The 16,610-nt window shown below is 42.1% G+C and overlaps 2 protein-coding genes across 6 annotated transcripts in view; one reads left to right on the plus strand and one right to left on the minus strand.

Moving 5' to 3' along the window:
* tmed1a (transmembrane p24 trafficking protein 1a) lies at nucleotides 1-4,547 on the plus strand. 2 transcript variants are annotated; one of them, XM_066675594.1, is made up of 4 exons: nucleotides 1-214; nucleotides 1,847-1,944; nucleotides 2,628-2,805; nucleotides 3,785-4,547. In XM_066675594.1, exons 1-4 carry the CDS (start codon nucleotides 23-25, stop codon nucleotides 3,986-3,988), a joined length of 672 nt encoding a protein of 223 aa, XP_066531691.1. In that variant the 5' UTR covers nucleotides 1-22; the 3' UTR covers nucleotides 3,989-4,547. The 2 variants fall into 2 exon arrangements, with proteins under 2 accessions (XP_066531691.1, XP_066531692.1); XM_066675595.1 differs by lacking the exon at nucleotides 1-214 and adding an exon at nucleotides 1,181-1,755.
* A 1,371-nt stretch (nucleotides 4,548-5,918) lies between these two features.
* dnm2a (dynamin 2a) overlaps nucleotides 5,919-16,610 on the minus strand; it is a 57,655-nt gene continuing 46,963 nt past the window's right edge. For 3 of the 4 annotated variants that reach the window (XM_066674429.1, XM_066674425.1, XM_066674424.1), the window contains one exon: nucleotides 11,669-16,068. In XM_066674429.1, coding sequence (XP_066530526.1) covers nucleotides 15,999-16,068 — 70 coding nt within the window. In that variant the 3' untranslated portion in view covers nucleotides 11,669-15,998. Of the gene's footprint in view, nucleotides 7,372-11,668; nucleotides 16,069-16,610 lie in introns of those variants that run through there. The other variant, XM_066674426.1, reaches the window with a different exon arrangement.

Below are 16,610 nucleotides of genomic sequence, written 5' to 3' on the forward strand. Positions count from 1 at the left end.
ACCAATGTCAGAAAAGTAACTGATGTACTTTTCCCTAATGTTCGCTCAAATGGAATCCAGTTTTTGGTTTCTTTTCCTGGTTTATGTTCAGCTGCTGTGTGTGAACTTTGCGAAGGGTCGGTACTCTCGGTTCACCTTTCTTTTACCTCCCGCCACAACTGAGTGCTTTTTTCAACCGGTGATGGACAACAGCAGCATAGAAGTGGAATACCAGGTCAACCATGTCACGAAAGAGAAAGTTTCTTCTTTATTTTGCTAGTATTTTCAATTATATTGTGATAACCCTGTCTCCACATTTTAACTACGTCTACTATTATGTAGTTACAACGCCTTTACTTCATTAGCATGAATGCTATATTGAATATTTAGCTAGTGATAGCTGATATATTCTTTGTTGAAAGCTAACTGTTTCTCAGTCAAGCCCCGGTCAGTAAACCATAATAGAAATTTAGATTTTTTATTTTATTTTAGAAAATTAGGCTATTTTTTAAGAGTTCGGTTAAACTGGAAATACTGAAAAATTAAAAAAACAAATTTAATTCGTAAGAGAAGCGTTTGCCGCAGCCTAAAATGCGACATGAGTCAGACTCAGAATGTTCTGGAAATATAGGAGAACGGGGATTTCTGACAAATATTATTGTATTTTCTTTGACTTAAACATTTGTTTCCCAACCTTTTAGGACAAATGAACACAAAATAGACTTGGAACACGAAACTTTTAAGTGTATTTTTTTTCTCCATTCGGTTATGTCTTTAAATAAAGGTCCTTAATAATTTAAATGTCCATTCACCAGCACAATCAATAAATTTAGCAGCCGCACCAGAATGTACCCAGTAAACATTTAGCCGTTGATTCAACGTTGAAATAATGTAATGGCTGCCGTCTAATCAACGTTCTATTAAGGTTGAAAATGAAAGTTGAAAAGACGTCCAAACACAGACATTAAAAAGACGACTATTAGACGTATTTTGGACGTCCATTGACGTTATTAATTGGTCCCGAAATAAATTACTTGTATAAAACGCATTTTGGACGTCCACTGACATTATCGATTGGTCACCACTTAACTAACTTATTAAGATGGATTTTGGACGTCCATTGACGTTTAAAACATGTTATTGACGGACAGACTACTTTTAGACCTATTTTGAACGTCCATGGACGTTATTTGTTTACTGGGTAGTAGAAAGTAATGGAATATAGGATGTCATACAGGGATTTAAGCAGGGCAATTTGATGGTCATAAACCGTAAGATCACTAAAATATGCAGTGATATGGACTGTTAGAGGCATAGTTGGGCTTGTAGATTCAGTTGTAGAGAGCAGCTAGAATTTGTTTATGGAAATACAGTGAACAGAACTGTGTATTTTGTAGGCTTCATGTTAGAGGGACTGATAAGCAAATGATCCATTCAATGTGTTACATAAACCATGAGTAGTTCATGCATCTTTGCTGTCCATGTTTACACATTTCAGTTTCAGTTACCAATAGAAATGCTCCAGAAATCCACTGACATTCACTTAAATTTAACGATCAGAGAACTAATTTTGCATTCAGGAGTATAAATCCCCCAGCACCCATCATCAGTACTTAACCTCAAGGATACTCTGATGGCTGAATGCACTCAAATCCTCACAGACATCTTCTAAAATCAATAGACAATAGTCTAAACACTCCCTATAGTAGAAGAAACAGTTTTGCTGCAACAGGAGGCGATTTACGTACTAATACTTCAATTTTAGTATAAATGCTGGTTAGTAAATATCCACACAGTTTTGTGATTTATTTCACATAGTGGTCTAAATGAACCTGGTGTATCTCAAAGTCTCTGTATTTCTCTCTAGGTTCTAGCAGGTTCAGGGCTGGATGTGGGCTTTGCGCTTATCTCCCCCGGTGGACACAGACTGGTCTCTGAGTTTAGGAAATCAGACGGTTTTCATGTGTGAGTATGAATCCACACAGGAATCTTTCTGCTCACATTCATTATATAAGCATTTCATCATACATTCATTCATTCATTCATTATCTGTAACCCTTATCCAGTTCAGGGTCGTGGTGGGTCCAGAGCCTACCTGGAATCATTGGGCGCAAGGCGGGAATACACCCTGGAGGGGGCGCCAGTCCTTCACAGGGCAACACACACACACACACACACACATTCACTCACACCTACGGACACTTTTGAGTCGCCAATCCACCTACCAACATGTGTTTTTGGACTGTGGGAGGAAACCAGAGCACCCGGGGGAAACCCACGCAGACACAGGGAGAACACACCACACTCCTCACAGACAGTCACCCGGAGGAAACCCACACAGACACAGGGAGAACACACCACACTCCTCACAGACAGTCACCCGGAGAAAACCCACGCAGACACAGGGAGAACACACCACACTCCTCACAGACAGTCACCCGGAGGAAACCCACGCAGACACAGAGAGAACACACCACACTCCTCACAGACAGTCACCCGGAGCGGGAATCGAACCCACAACCTCGAGGTCCCTGGAGCAGTGTGACTGCGACACTACCTGCTATAGTATAAATTTAGCTAAAATATGATCACCCTCTTTGGATCTATAAATGCCTGCTGTGCTGTCTGTACTTATCTCTGTTTCTCAGGGAGAAGAAAACCGAGAGGGGTGACTACAGGATCTGCTTTGATAACAGCTTCAGCAGGTTAGTGGAGAAGATGGTGTTTATGGAGGTGATCGTAGACTCCAAGGAAGAAGCTGATGAGACCTGGGCAAACTTAGTGGAGCCTGAGAAAACACTTGGGTACAAGCTGGACGACATCAAGGTACACCATCGTTATCTCTCAGCCACTACTGTGAACAAGTTTAGTAATCATTATTAAGTAATGTTATAGAGTGTTATACATATATATATCTATAAAACAGGCCATGGAGGTTTATTTTGAAGGGATTGTCTTTGGTTGAACAGGTTTAATTAAAATAACTGACTGAAAACACTGAATTACAAATGGCTCAAGCAATTTGTACTTTCACCACCAAAATAATTGCATCACCATGGAGAAATGTAAACCAAATTTAGTTGTTATTATTCAGTGGATATTATTTTTAACTTTAGAATTTTAAATAAATGATTTCACTCTGGGCGGCACGGTGGCGCAGCAGGGAGTGTCGCAGTCACACAGCTCCAGGGGCCTGGAGATTGTGGATTCGACTCCTGCTCCTGGTGACTGTCTGTGAGGAGTGTGGTGTGTTCTCCCTGTGTCTGCGTGGGTTTCCTCCGGGTGACTGTCTGTAAGGAGTGTGGTGTGTTTTCCCTGTGTCTGCGTGGGTTTTCTCCGGGTGCTCCGGTTTCCTCCCACAGTCCAAAAACACACGTTGGTAGGTGGATTGGCGACTCCAAAGTGTCCGTAGGTGTGAGTGAATGTGTGTGTGTGTGTCTGTGTTGCCCTGTGAAGGACTGGCGCCCCCTCCAGGGTGTATTCCCGCCTTGAGCCCAATGATTCCAGGTAGGCTCTGGACCCACCGCGAACCTGAACTGGATAAGTGCTTACAGACAATGAATGAATGAATTATTCTCTAAAAGAAGGGCACTGAGCCCCCAGAGAGAGGACTGATTCACAGATCGGATTTAAAGATGGTGCCATTCCTTTTTCACTTAATAATATCTTCATGAAGGGAGTTCATGTTCTTTAAACATGTACTTAATCATTTTCAGGACTGATCAGCAATGTTTTGGTCTCTTCTTCTTGGTTGGTCTTTGACTTTTGTACTTACTCTCTTATTTCCTGTCTCTGTGTCCTGCAGGAGGTGATTGAGGCCGTCCAGAGGAATGTGGAGCGCAGTGGTCAGACCCAGGCAGTGCTGCGGGCGTTTGAGGCTCGAGATCTTTACCTCCTGGAGGATAATCTGTGGCGTGTGTCCTTCTGGTCCACCATTAACATGTTGGTCATGCTCACAGTGACTCTGGTGCAGGTATTCATGGTGCATAGGTTCTTTCAGGGCAGCTGAATCCACACACAAACACACACACACATACACTGGGCGGTCTGAGGTAGGGAGATGCTACTGGACACAAACAGTGATGTGTGCTGCGGGTCAGTTTTAAGATTGACATACACTACTCGGAAATGCAAAAGTGATTTTCTTCCATAAAAATCTATTATAAATTCTTATAACATTTTATTATTGTTGCTGTCGGACCACGATCTCGAAAACAGTAATTTTATAGGAGAAGGAAAAACATTCTTATAAAAATAATTTATTCAGAGTCCCTTTTATAAGTACATTGGTTATGAATTGTCAACGCAATATAAAGTATAACCTCTCTGTCTTGAAATTATGTGAAATACAAAAATCAGTGATACAAGGCTTCATGCCAAAAGCATCTAGAAATCCTGATTCTGCCTGAATACGTATGTGACCTACAGTATGTTCTTATTGTGTGTCTTGTTTAAAAGCCAGAATATAGGAATCGTACAGAACCAACTGAAATACTAAGTGACTTAAATGCACAAATGTAGATGAAGGATAAAAAAAAGGTATTACACACTAATCCCAGATGTATCATTGTGTCAATATTTACATTGTAGATATTTTACATTAAATAAGTTTCAGTGATTTATATAATGTGGTGGTGCTGTATGTGTGTGGTGCGCAATCTTTAATAATAGTAATTATCAAATAATATGTTTTTAAACTGGGCGGCACGGTGGTGCAGCAGGTAGTGTCGCAGTCACACAGCTCCAGGGGCCTGGAGGTTGTGGGTTTGATTCCCGCTCCGGGTGACTGTCTGTGAGGAGTGTGGTGTGTTCTCTCTGTGTCTGCATGGGTTTCCTCCGGGTGACTGTCTGTGAGGAGTGTGGTGTGTTCTCCCCGTGTCTGCGTGGGTTTCCTCCGGGTGACTGTCTGTGAGGAGTGTGGTGTGTTCTCCCTGTGTTTGTGTGGGTTTCCTCCGGGTGACTGTCTGTGAGGAGTGTGGTGTGTTCTCCCTGTGTCTGCGTGGGTTTCCTCTGGGTGCTCCAGATTCCTCTCACAGTCCAAAAACACACGTTGGTAGGTGGATTGGCGACTCAAAATGTGTCCGTAGGTGTGAGTGAATGTGTGTGTGTCTGTGTTGCCCTGTGAAGGACTGGCGCCCCCTCCAGGGTGTATTCCCGCCTTGCGCCAAATGATTCCAGGTAGGCTCTGGACCCACCACGACCCTGAACTGGATAAGCGCTTACAGATAATGAATGAATGAATGAATTTTTTTAAACTGAGTTAAAGATCATTTTTGGGAAAATACTCTTAGTGTGCATTTCCACCATGTTACATATTTACATTTTGGTCCAGTTTTCCTTAGCATTCAAACTGTGTACAACTGAACCACAATATGTAATTAATGAAATACAGTACTATCTGACAGATTTGTGGAGTAGTACAGCATGTAAAATGTGTCCCTACGTATGAGTTTGTGAGTGAATGCGAGGTGCGTGGGCCCCTGAGATGGACTGGCGCCACATCCAGGGTGTGTTCCTGTCTTGTGCCCAGTGATTCCAGGTAGGCTCCGGACCCACTGTGACCCTGAACTGGATAAGCGCTTACAGACAATGAATCTGTGGCAGATTAATGACATATATTTGTGAGCCAGCTGGAAAAACACTCCACTACACTGGGCTGTATGGCCTTGTCAAGATTGTGTGTACACAGTGTTATTGTTTTAAATTCATATAAGGTTCATAATTAAAACTAACTGTAACACAATTTGTTTAGGAACAGATTTAGAGGTTATGGTCTTCTTATTTGCACCAGGTTTTCACAGGCATCGTTTTCACTCGTTCTAACTCCACACTAAACAAGACCACACCAAACATGAAATAACTTGAAAAAAACATGAAATAAGCATACATGCGGGTAGGATTAGTAATTTATTGATATTATATCAATTATAAACGTAGGAGAGTTCACAGGTAACAAACAAAAATGAAACTTTGATCTTAAAGCTATTTATGGCTTAAATAGGATTAAATATTACACAATGTACATATCATTTTCTGAGGGAAGAAACAGACAATTACAATAAAACAGAAAAAAATATAAACATTCCCATTATTGCTTTTCTTTTTTTTTCCTTTATTGTTGTAGCACAGCTAAAGCTCACCTGCACAATCACTGCCGGTGCTGTATTAAAGCACCTGTAAATTCACAGAGGACAGTGTTGCATCCGTGTCATACGACTGTGTGTAGAGGAAAAGGCAACATCCCTGCACCTGCAGTCCTCTTGCTTGGGACATTAGACTTAAGTGAAGCTTAATATTTTGTTTTTTCAGAATATTTAGAACATCTAGAAATCAATCACTAGCTCAGAAACCCTAATCATACAGTCGCCATGTTCCTGTCCCTAACGTAACCACCTAAACACCGGGAAACTAAAACCCCAACATAACAAATGAATATTTTTAAAGGGAGTATTAATGTAGTGTTAGAATTTTTAACTTCTGAAGAATCACTCTTCCTGGATTTAATTAGGCGTAATTCTAATGGACTCAAGTCTCTCTTAACAGGTATATATTTTATATAACATTCCCCAGACCATTATCTTTCCAGTTATATTTAAGTTTAAAGTCGTTAACAATTCCTAACAATATCAGAAACTCAGTAAACTGATGAAAAATAGTTTTTAACTGACCTTGTAGACACCCTAACTCTCTTTAACCTTCACGTTCTATGGGATCTTTGGCTTCGTTTGCTCCTAAAAAGAACAAACCTAAAGAAGTTGTGAAGATAGGCTCCACCTAAAAAGACGTGTGGTTTTAGTGCCTTTGAACAGTGGTGTTTAGTCGAAGTGCAGAGGGACTACACTTTTGTCTGGAGCCCTTAACAGGTGCAATCCAGATTTATAGAAGTCCTCAAAGGACTGATAATGCGTCTTCTGTCCTAACGTCTGTAGAGTCCCAAGGTGACACAGGTGTTCAGCACACAGCTTGTATGCTCTCTATAGACAAACCTCTGCTTACGTAATGAGAATAAGGTCATCAGGCCTAGTGTGAAATGTGCGGTCGTGGGATGAAAAGATCACCAACAACGTGTACAGCGTTTTCAGAAGAGCCGAGGTTGTTGCTGCTGCAAAGCAGGCCAAACTAGCTCTTAACACATTTGATTGAACAGTGAGGAAAGAGTGAGGTGTATACAATTTTTATTTTTGACCAAATAACGCAACTGTAAATAACTGCATGGAGCCGTAAGGCTTTTAAGCCTGCTTTAATAATGCCTTCAATGGTGAAACATAAGAGGACATATGAATTTTGACACTGTTTAAGCAGGTATCACTTCCCATAATCCACTGCAGCAGCGTGGTTCAGGCTGTTGTCTGTTCAGCTGGTCACAACTGGTTCCGGCGGGGCGCTGGACGTCTGCTCAGAAACAACCGCAACCAAAAACAACACAAAAAAAACAATACATAACACATGAGAACTGCACCGTGAAGCACACAGTCGCCCTATATCTCGGACTGATCATTGGTTTTGTGGCTGACCAAATTAAAGGGGAATTCCACCAATTTTTCTTATTTTCTGCATAGTTTATCTGCTGATTTATAAACGGATTTTCACAGTGTTTTGATGGGAAATTGTTAAGAAACTTAAAGATTGTTTTACAGTGGTACTTATAGGAAGCAGGGGACATTTTATGTGCTATCAAATCAACCACTGAAACTAGCACTGTTTTTAATAATAAGGTTCCCGATGATAATGAAGCATCTGAAAGCAGTTCTTCTCTGAAATCAGTAGATTTTAAAAGTTGTTTCAGCCCGATTGTTGAGGCTTATCGTAGAAACACAGCATGAAACAATGTCAGAGGCAGCGGGCAGAGAACCTACCAAACATATAATGTCATAAATTACTGTGAAGAGTTGAAAAGAGCTTTTAGAGCTGTTGGAATTTCTCAGACAGAAATTCTCTGAAATCCTGATGTCTGGTGTCAATCCCCACCGCTGTGAAAAATACAGGCTCAGCATGTTTCTCAAAAACAGAGTAGATTACATTAAAGCCTTCAGAAAGGATGTTACCACCTTAATACTGAAAAAACTGCTGGGATTTCCCTTAAGCGATGTACACTGGGCTGGGTAGAATTTGGCGACACAGCTTTTCAGCTTGTGATATCTGGTATCTATGTTAGTACGTATCAGGAATGAGATTTTGCATTTCCCGAAGGAAGTGTGTATGTACGTGTGCGTGTGGAGACAATTTGCAGTGATGCTGAGGTGGCGATCTTGGTGTGACCATGTGTTGCGTTGGGTGTATCACACAGCATTTGCTACTAACAGAAATATCCAGCCATCTGCCTTTGTGGGTAGGCACCTGTAACCACTGTGGAAGGAAGATGACTAACACGAACTGCTTCTGTCTCTGACTGTACCTCTACAAGGGGACCAGTGAAATTAATCTGTTTGATTAGATTCAGTAAAAAGAACTGTCTTTCTAACCATCTATAACCGCTGTCGAACTTGACCCAGAGGAGCGCTGCTTTAGGTCCTTCACGGCTTCTAAAATTCACAGATCAATTAGATGAAGTTAGAAGTTGTGTCAAATCAGTCAGAGGCCACACTCCATCCATTGTGTTTTAGTTTAGTAACATACAGCTACTTCAGATGTTTTTGAGGATTTTGAATTAAAGATAATTGAGTGGAACCTGATTGGACGGTGGTCTCTGACTTACGCACGGTGCTGTACTTTCAAACTCCAACATAGAACGTGCCACGCAAACACCCTGTCGCTGGCAACTGACCCAAAACTACAAGAATAGTCTCTCCATTGTATAAATACCAAGTAAATATTGAGTTCAATCTCTCTATAAGCAGCTTAAATTTACAATGCATACAAAACGTAAAAAATATAAATAATTTAATAACTTAAACCAGTCAAAAGAGATTCTGGATGCATGCATGAATTATATTAGTCAGGACAGGTCCTCGGCGAGAGACTGTGGGATTCCCCAGCTGGTGGTTGGACAGGTGTAACCCAAGAGTTGATTGAACTGGACCAGAATTCAAAAAGAGAGTCCACAAAGTAAACATTTTATCACCATCACACAGACACCAAGAAAAAGCTTCAAACCACATCATCGGGAAAATCCAGGACTACAGCGTGACAGCGCTGGGCAGTTTAGGGTTTTTCCTTATTTAATAAACCTGATTTGCATTCTAACCTACGCACATGTTCAGGCCCTTCCATTAAATAGTGTTCAAGTGATAGATCAGCAACAAACCCACAAAATTAGCATGGTGCAAACTGTGTGATCATCACATTGGCCTCAGACCACACTGTTGTTCAGAGACCTCACAGAGACCTGCTTATGTAGTTTCCGACACTGAGACAGTGTTGCTTTTAAAAATGCTCTAACGTGCACTGTCCCAGTTTCTAAACACCTGCCCTAATAGGTGATGATCTCAGCATGTTTATGGTGTCTATTGATGATCAACTGTGCGCTCACAGCTTGTATAATCTCCATAGAAAAGCACTACCAATAGAATGCACATGAGCTTTGGGTCAACATGGCCAGTGCCAAGCACTAAGCTCTCCAAGATTGGCTGTGGTCAGTAACCATTGGATCAGAACCATAGCATCAGTACTTCACCAACGTTCTTGTGGCTGAATGCAAACAAGTCCTCACAGATTTGATCTAACATATTGTGTTAAACCTTCCATAAATACTAGAAGGTATTCTACTCTATTCACGCACTTATTTTCATAATAAACTTTGGGCAAGTGGGTGTCTAAAACATAAATATTCTACTGCGAACAGGTGTAAGAGCCTTTAACCACTTTATGTTGTTCAGGGTCATGGTGGGTCTGGATCATTCCTGAAATAATTAGGTGCAAGTCTTCATCACACAATCACTCGCACCCACGGACCCTGTGGTGGTATCCTCAATGGTAGCTACATATTCAGTATTTTAGTTAAGGAACATAATTAAACCTTCTATTAGAATTGTAGATTTTAAACGTTTGTTGATTAAATGTGCCCTGTTTCATCTCCAGGACATATATCATGTTAATTTATTTTACACAGTTGTAGTAATGTAGAATGTAATGTAATGTAATGTACCTTTAGGAAACACAACTGAACTTTAAAACCATACTTGTACCTTTAAAGGCTAAGCACCAGCGATATGAAAGTGTCAAACAAATAAATACAGTGGAATCTGAGTTCCTTACTTGTGTTTATTGAGAGTCAGAAAACATGTTATTTCTTACTAATTCAAGGAATAAGGTTTAAAAGACTGTTGGTCCCCCTCCCATCGGTGTTCAGAAACTCTAATAGGCGTCTTGCCTGTGACGTAGATGGTGGACAACACTCTAGAAGTTGCACTTAATTTAATGCAAAATGATGAAAAGGTGTGTTGTTTTTGGCTGCAATCATTCAATGTACAGTGGGACATCTGTGCACAAATGGCCCAAAGATCCCAAAATATCCAGAAAATGGACTAAATTTGTCAACTTTAAACGGGCACTTTGGAAAGGACCCTCCGCTCACTCCGTTATCTGTAGCTCATTTCACTGGCGCTTTTCCAACAATATGGGCATGTAAGGAAACCAACGAAAGGTGTTCAAGAGCCTCTGTAACATGGAGGTAAACAGGGTAAGGACACTCACTTCGCCTGTTTTAGTTGGTGTTAGTTAACGTTAGCTTGACTCGCTAAACTCGGTTATACTCGATTATACTCTGCTACGTAGCTGCATTACGGAGGTTTATAGTGTCGGATGAATTCGAGTTCGACTTCGATCACATTTACAAGAATAACGGTACCTCTACATTTGAGTTTAGCTTATTGCTAGGCTATTGTCATGAATAATGTTGGTTATTTAGCTAGATACTGTCATAACAGTCAGTCATAACGGTGTTTTACCGCGGCGTTGTTCAGCTGTTGTCCACCAGTGACGTCACGGCTGCGTTCAAGAATTTCCGTAGCGAGCTCGGGTTTTTCCGTCAATTTAAGAAAATTGTCAGTTTTAAAGCAAATTAAGCTGCTATTTTCATTTTAATTCATACTTATATCTGTCAGTAACTAAAATAATGTGAAATATTCATGGAAGTCCATTAAGTGGTGCTTAGCCTTTAAAATGTACCTGTACAACACGGTTTTTGTCTGAAAGTGAACGATGGTTTTTGACTCTGGGAGAAAACCAGAGCACTTAGAGGAAACCCATGCGGACACAGGGAGAATACACCAAACTCCTCACAGGCAGTGACCTGAGGTGGGGTTTGAACCCATGACCCCAGAACCCTTGAGCTGTGGGTCAGTGACACTACCTCCACCGCGGCTGTGAAACCTGAAACGTCATTATATATATTTGTATGTTCATAAATTTTATAGATGTTAACATCAAAAGACTACGCCAAATGATTTGGACTTCAGATGCACAACGCCAAAAGGCTGCTGAGTGATTAGCCTCATAGATCCACTGTCCGTACTTTTGACCTTTCACTTTGAAAAACTTTGAGTTGCTTTGAAAATATTGAAAACATCAAACTGCAGTTCCGTGTTCTGATCTTCTAAGAATGGAACTGCTCAGTCCTGCCGTGCATTCACAGAACCTGCTCTTTTGGAAATGTAATGCCACAAGTGTACTATCTGCACCCTTTCGGTTTTGTGGTCACTATGACATTACTGAAAGAGGAAGGTCAGCAGCATGCAGGGAAGGGGAATCAAAAAAACAAAAGAGAAGGAAGAGAGAAAAAGGCACAGCACAAAAGGAAACACCAATCACCACAGACAGTCCCTTTTTATTGTACACAATACCTCTTTATTAGCTCATTTCCAATTTTCTCTTCAGCTCAGAGTGCATTAACACCTACAGAGGCACTTGACAAGGATTTGATTTCAAAAACAAAGGAATACAAACAGGTGACTCTAAAGGTGGCCAGGGAGTCCCCCTCCCCCGCAAACCCAGGAGATGAGAAGTGCAGAGAGTAGGGGAAGAAAGGGAGGGGGAGAGGTTTGGGTCACCAAAAAAAAACAATCACTGAGACATGGCTACAATGACAGGGTGTGAGACCCATTCAAGTTTCCAATTGGATGTATGTGTCATATATATATTACATATATATGGCAACTCCCAATAAAACAATTTCTTTATAAAATATTTGTGGAATATCTTTAAAACACAGCGGTCTCCTTCATTGTAGCCACGCCTTTCATTAAGTTGAAGGAGGATGGGGAGAGAACTTGGAAGTGCTGCCCAGAGAATCTGCAGGAGTTTTGTTTGGATTTACATGTGTTCCTCAGTTTACTGTCAACGGCATCTCTGTGATTCTCTGGACAAGCCTTTTCCTTTCACCCTCCATCTTCGCACAAAATCATAATCAGTCCAAAATGAAAACAAAAGATCATCATCATCATCATCACCACCCATCCAATTCAAAAGATAAAACCAAACACCAAAACTTCTGCATTCTGCAGTTAAATCAAAAGCAATTAGAAACCCACATGAACTAGACCAGTCTTCACCCAATGTCCGATGCTGGGAACAGCAGGAAAAAAAACCCATAAGGATCTGTAAGCCTCATATAGAGAAGGGCTCCCTGCTGAAATCTACTGGGACAAGATTTGTTTCCATGGGAAGGTGGGGTAGAGCATTTTTAATCAGAGGATGTCTCTAAAGTTTACGACTGAGGTAAGAGATCTCGTTATAATTTACAGGGTTGGGAACGACTACTCCATTTCCCTACTGCATTTACTGCAAACCAAAAGGCTACATTAACACAACCATTATTCAATTTACATGTAAATGCTAGTTTGGAAATGTACAGCTGCAGTCAACACTGCTGCAAGAAATCTAACGTATTATCTGTTATATCTTTTAATGCTTGGAGTTGTATATGAGGTAGGACAATGTTTACTGGCTTAGTTTTAGACACAACCCAAGTGAGTGCTTATTTAAGCGCCTCTACTTTGTAAGAAAAATACAAAAAAAAAGCTCCTTTCCCCACAGAATTCACCATCTGTTAGCTCTGGATTTATATGATTTAGGAACTGGAAGTTTTCCTGATGTAGGAATGAATATTCCATGATCATGTCTGACATGGTGGCTTCAGACAGGACTAAAATCACTGAGGAACACTGCTATTGATATTACCCCACCTCTCCGTGTGACACGATCCTGTCTGAAAAGGCAGAGAATGTACAGAGGAGAAAGACACATTGCTTGTGAAACTGAAAATCAAAACATCAATGACAAATGCCCAGGTTATAGATAATGCACTCCAACAGATCCAAGCTCTGGGTGTCTACTCCCGAAGCCGTCCCGTCCAGCAGCCCTGTTAGTGCGTCTATTAGTACAAACCACAGCTACATTAAAACCTCACCTATTAGGTTATTACACTTCCTACCCTTCACTATTCAGTGTCTTTGTGTTCGAAAGCCCGGTCGGCACTTTTCAAAAAACACACCACAGTCCCTATACACCTGCGTGTGCCTGATTTTTATGACCCCGTTCATATCTGTTATAAAACCTTCTGGAAAAGATAAATACGTCTTTAAACAACAGCTTTGAAGTGATGCTAATGTGGCTTGACGCTGATTGGAAGCCTTGCGCTGGCTTTCGTTAAATGCTAGGCAAGCTGCCCCTTTGAGGTGGGCCCCAGATAATTCTAAAGTGGTCTCAGACCATTTAGTGCTACTCGTACCATTCGCTTTCAGTGACAGTTAGCCATGTTAGCATCCTAAGCAGGGCTGGGTATTGAAATAAACAAACAAAAAAAGAACTTTACTGTACCAGTACCTACCCAATTACACCTTTATGACAGAGTATCAAAATCTGCAATTTAACTCCAAATATCAATAAATAAGTAGCCTGTTATAGCATCTGTGAGCACTTATCCAGTTCGGGGTCACGGTGGGTCCGGAGAAAGGCAGAAACACACCCTGGAGGGGGCGCCAGTCCTTCGCAGGGCCAAACACACACACACGTGAGTTTCCAATTCACCTACCAACGTGTGTTTTTGGACTGTGGGGGGAAACTGAAGCACCCGGAGGAAACCCACGCAGACACAGGGAGAACACACCACACTCCTCACAGACAGTCACCTGGAGGAAACCCATGCGGACACAGGGAGAACACACCAAACTCCTCACAGACAGTCACCCGGAGGAAACCCACGCGGACACAGGGAGAACACACCACACTCCTCACAGACAGTCACCCGGAGGAAACCCACGCAGACACAGGGAGAACACACCACACTCCTCACAGACAGCCCCCCATAGGAAACCCACGCGGACACAGGGAGAACACACCACACTCCTCACAGACAGTCACCTGGAGGAAACCCACGCAGACACAGGGAGAACACACCACACTCCTCACAGACAGTTGCCCGGAGGAAACCCACGCAGACACAGGGAGAACACACCACACTCCTCACAGACAGTCACCTGGAGGAAACCCACGCAGACACAGGGAGAACACACCACACTCCTATCAGGCAGTCACCTGGAGGAAACCCACGCAGACACAGGGAGAACACACTACACTCCTCACAGACAGTCGCCCGGAGCGGGACTCAAACCCACAACCTCCAGGTCCCTGGAGCTGTGTATCTGCAACACTACCTGCTACTGACAGAAGTTCTTCTTGACTAGGCACAATTGTCCCTCCAAGGTTTACATCAACACCCAGCCCTGATAAGCCACTATTAGCCACATTAGCATTACATCCTCAACCTGTCCCACTCTGGTGCTCTTCAGGTTCCTCATGTCCATTATACCCCTCCATCGCAGTGACACACTGTCCTTCCCTGAACGTGAAATGAAGGCAATCATAAGGCTTCAACTTAAACGAAACAAACCCAAACAGAACTGATCTAGCTAAAACCACGTTAAGGAACGGGGACGCTAAAAAGTGACTGTCACCTGAGACGCTATCTTAAACAAAGCAGAGTAGCTCCCCCCCAAAAAATTGCGAGTGGTTATTGTGCTTCCATGATTATTTTCATATACACAGATTATTACGTATAAACAAAAATACGCAAGCGCACCACAGCTCCACCAATCAGACCTAACCCCGCGCACCTAAAAGTATTACGTTCTCTTCAGCTATTGAGATTTACAGGCACACTTTCTTTTTATTCCCATCACCATGACTAGCCTAGTGTGCATCCCTGCTGTTAACTGCAGCAGCGCTTATTTACAGTCTCCGTTCATAGAGGAGGGAGGCGGCTCATTTTTCGGGAAGGAATACCAAGCCCCTAGCTCGTGTCTGATCTCATATCTGATTCCTCTGATCTCCGAGTGAACTGGGTGTCCCATAAGTTATGTACACGTTTATTAAAAAGTAACCCTAGGGTGAACAAAGGAACACCAAGGAAACAAAGAAAACGTTCCTCAAACCATAGTGAGAAAAATAAAAGAGAACAAATGGTATCTTCTTTTCAGCATGATATAAGTTAGTCAAGAGAACAACCCCCTCCCCAAAATAGGTTAAACAGCATATATTACACATCAAGTGATGCCTATAGATGGAGAGTAGAAAGGATTGGCTAGTTTGACCACAGCAAGTTCTTCCACCATTCAGTTGAAAGTTGAAACTACCCCAAGACAAAGCAAAACCAGAGCAAATGGTGGATTTTTTTCTACAGATTTAACGCCCCCTGCTGGTCAACTGTGGAAACAGCTGCCAGTGAAATAACAGTCAGGAAGCCAAGCACACCACCAAAAAAAATAAAATAAAAAAAATCTTTTAAAAACTCGACAAACCAAAACGTGTAAATATTTTTTCATCTGGAGCCTGCATTTAGTCCCCAGGGCTTTCAAGAAAGAACTATCGGAGGAAATTAGCAGCGGTCTTCAGACGACAGTGAGTGAAACAGACAGGTCTGTTGGTCAGGCTGGATGAATATTCGACTTATCCATGGTGCTCTAGCCCCGCAGCCCCAAATTCTTCTCTTTTTCTCTCTATTTCTTTTTCTTCCTATCTCTCGCTCTTTTTTGTTTGTTTTTTCACGTTGGCCCCGATTAGCTGTGTGGAGCGGGCCTAGTCCCCTAGTCTAGAAGGGAAGGCTCGGCGGGGCGGATAATGGTGGGCCGGTGGGGGGCACCCGGGGGTCTTCGGCTGCAGGGAGAGAAGATCAAGAGACTAGTGAGACTACGAGAAAGAGGAGAGAGAGAGAGAGGGGATGGGGAAACAATGGCAGAAGGGAAGACGGTGACAGATAGAGAAAGCATGAGAGAGCATGAGAAAAAGTGAGTGGGCGAGAGAGAGAGAGGGAGAGAGACAAGAATGGAAGAATGAGAGATCTGGTGTACGAACGAGTGCTGGACTGAGATCGTAAGTTTCTCAGAGAGGAATAGGACCGATCGACAGAGAGAGAGAGAGAGAGAGAGAGCAAATACAAAGGTAGAGTCAGAACAGAAAAGTACAGATGAGAGAGAGAGGTCAGAAAAGGAGGGAGTGAACAAGACATGGGAGGAGTTTGAGAAGGGCGATATGTAGATGATCACTGCAGAGAGCGAGAGAGAGAAAAATAATGACAATGTGGAAATATTGATGGAGATTATAGACACAGCAGAAATGCTCACAAACAAAAGAGAAAGAGGAAAGCAGAAAAGGGAGGTGTAGATACACACACAGGAAAGAATGATGTAGAGATAGAG

The sequence above is a fragment of the Hoplias malabaricus genome, chromosome 6 (assembly GCF_029633855.1).
Source record: "Hoplias malabaricus isolate fHopMal1 chromosome 6, fHopMal1.hap1, whole genome shotgun sequence".
Classification (NCBI taxonomy): domain Eukaryota; kingdom Metazoa; phylum Chordata; class Actinopteri; order Characiformes; family Erythrinidae; genus Hoplias; species Hoplias malabaricus.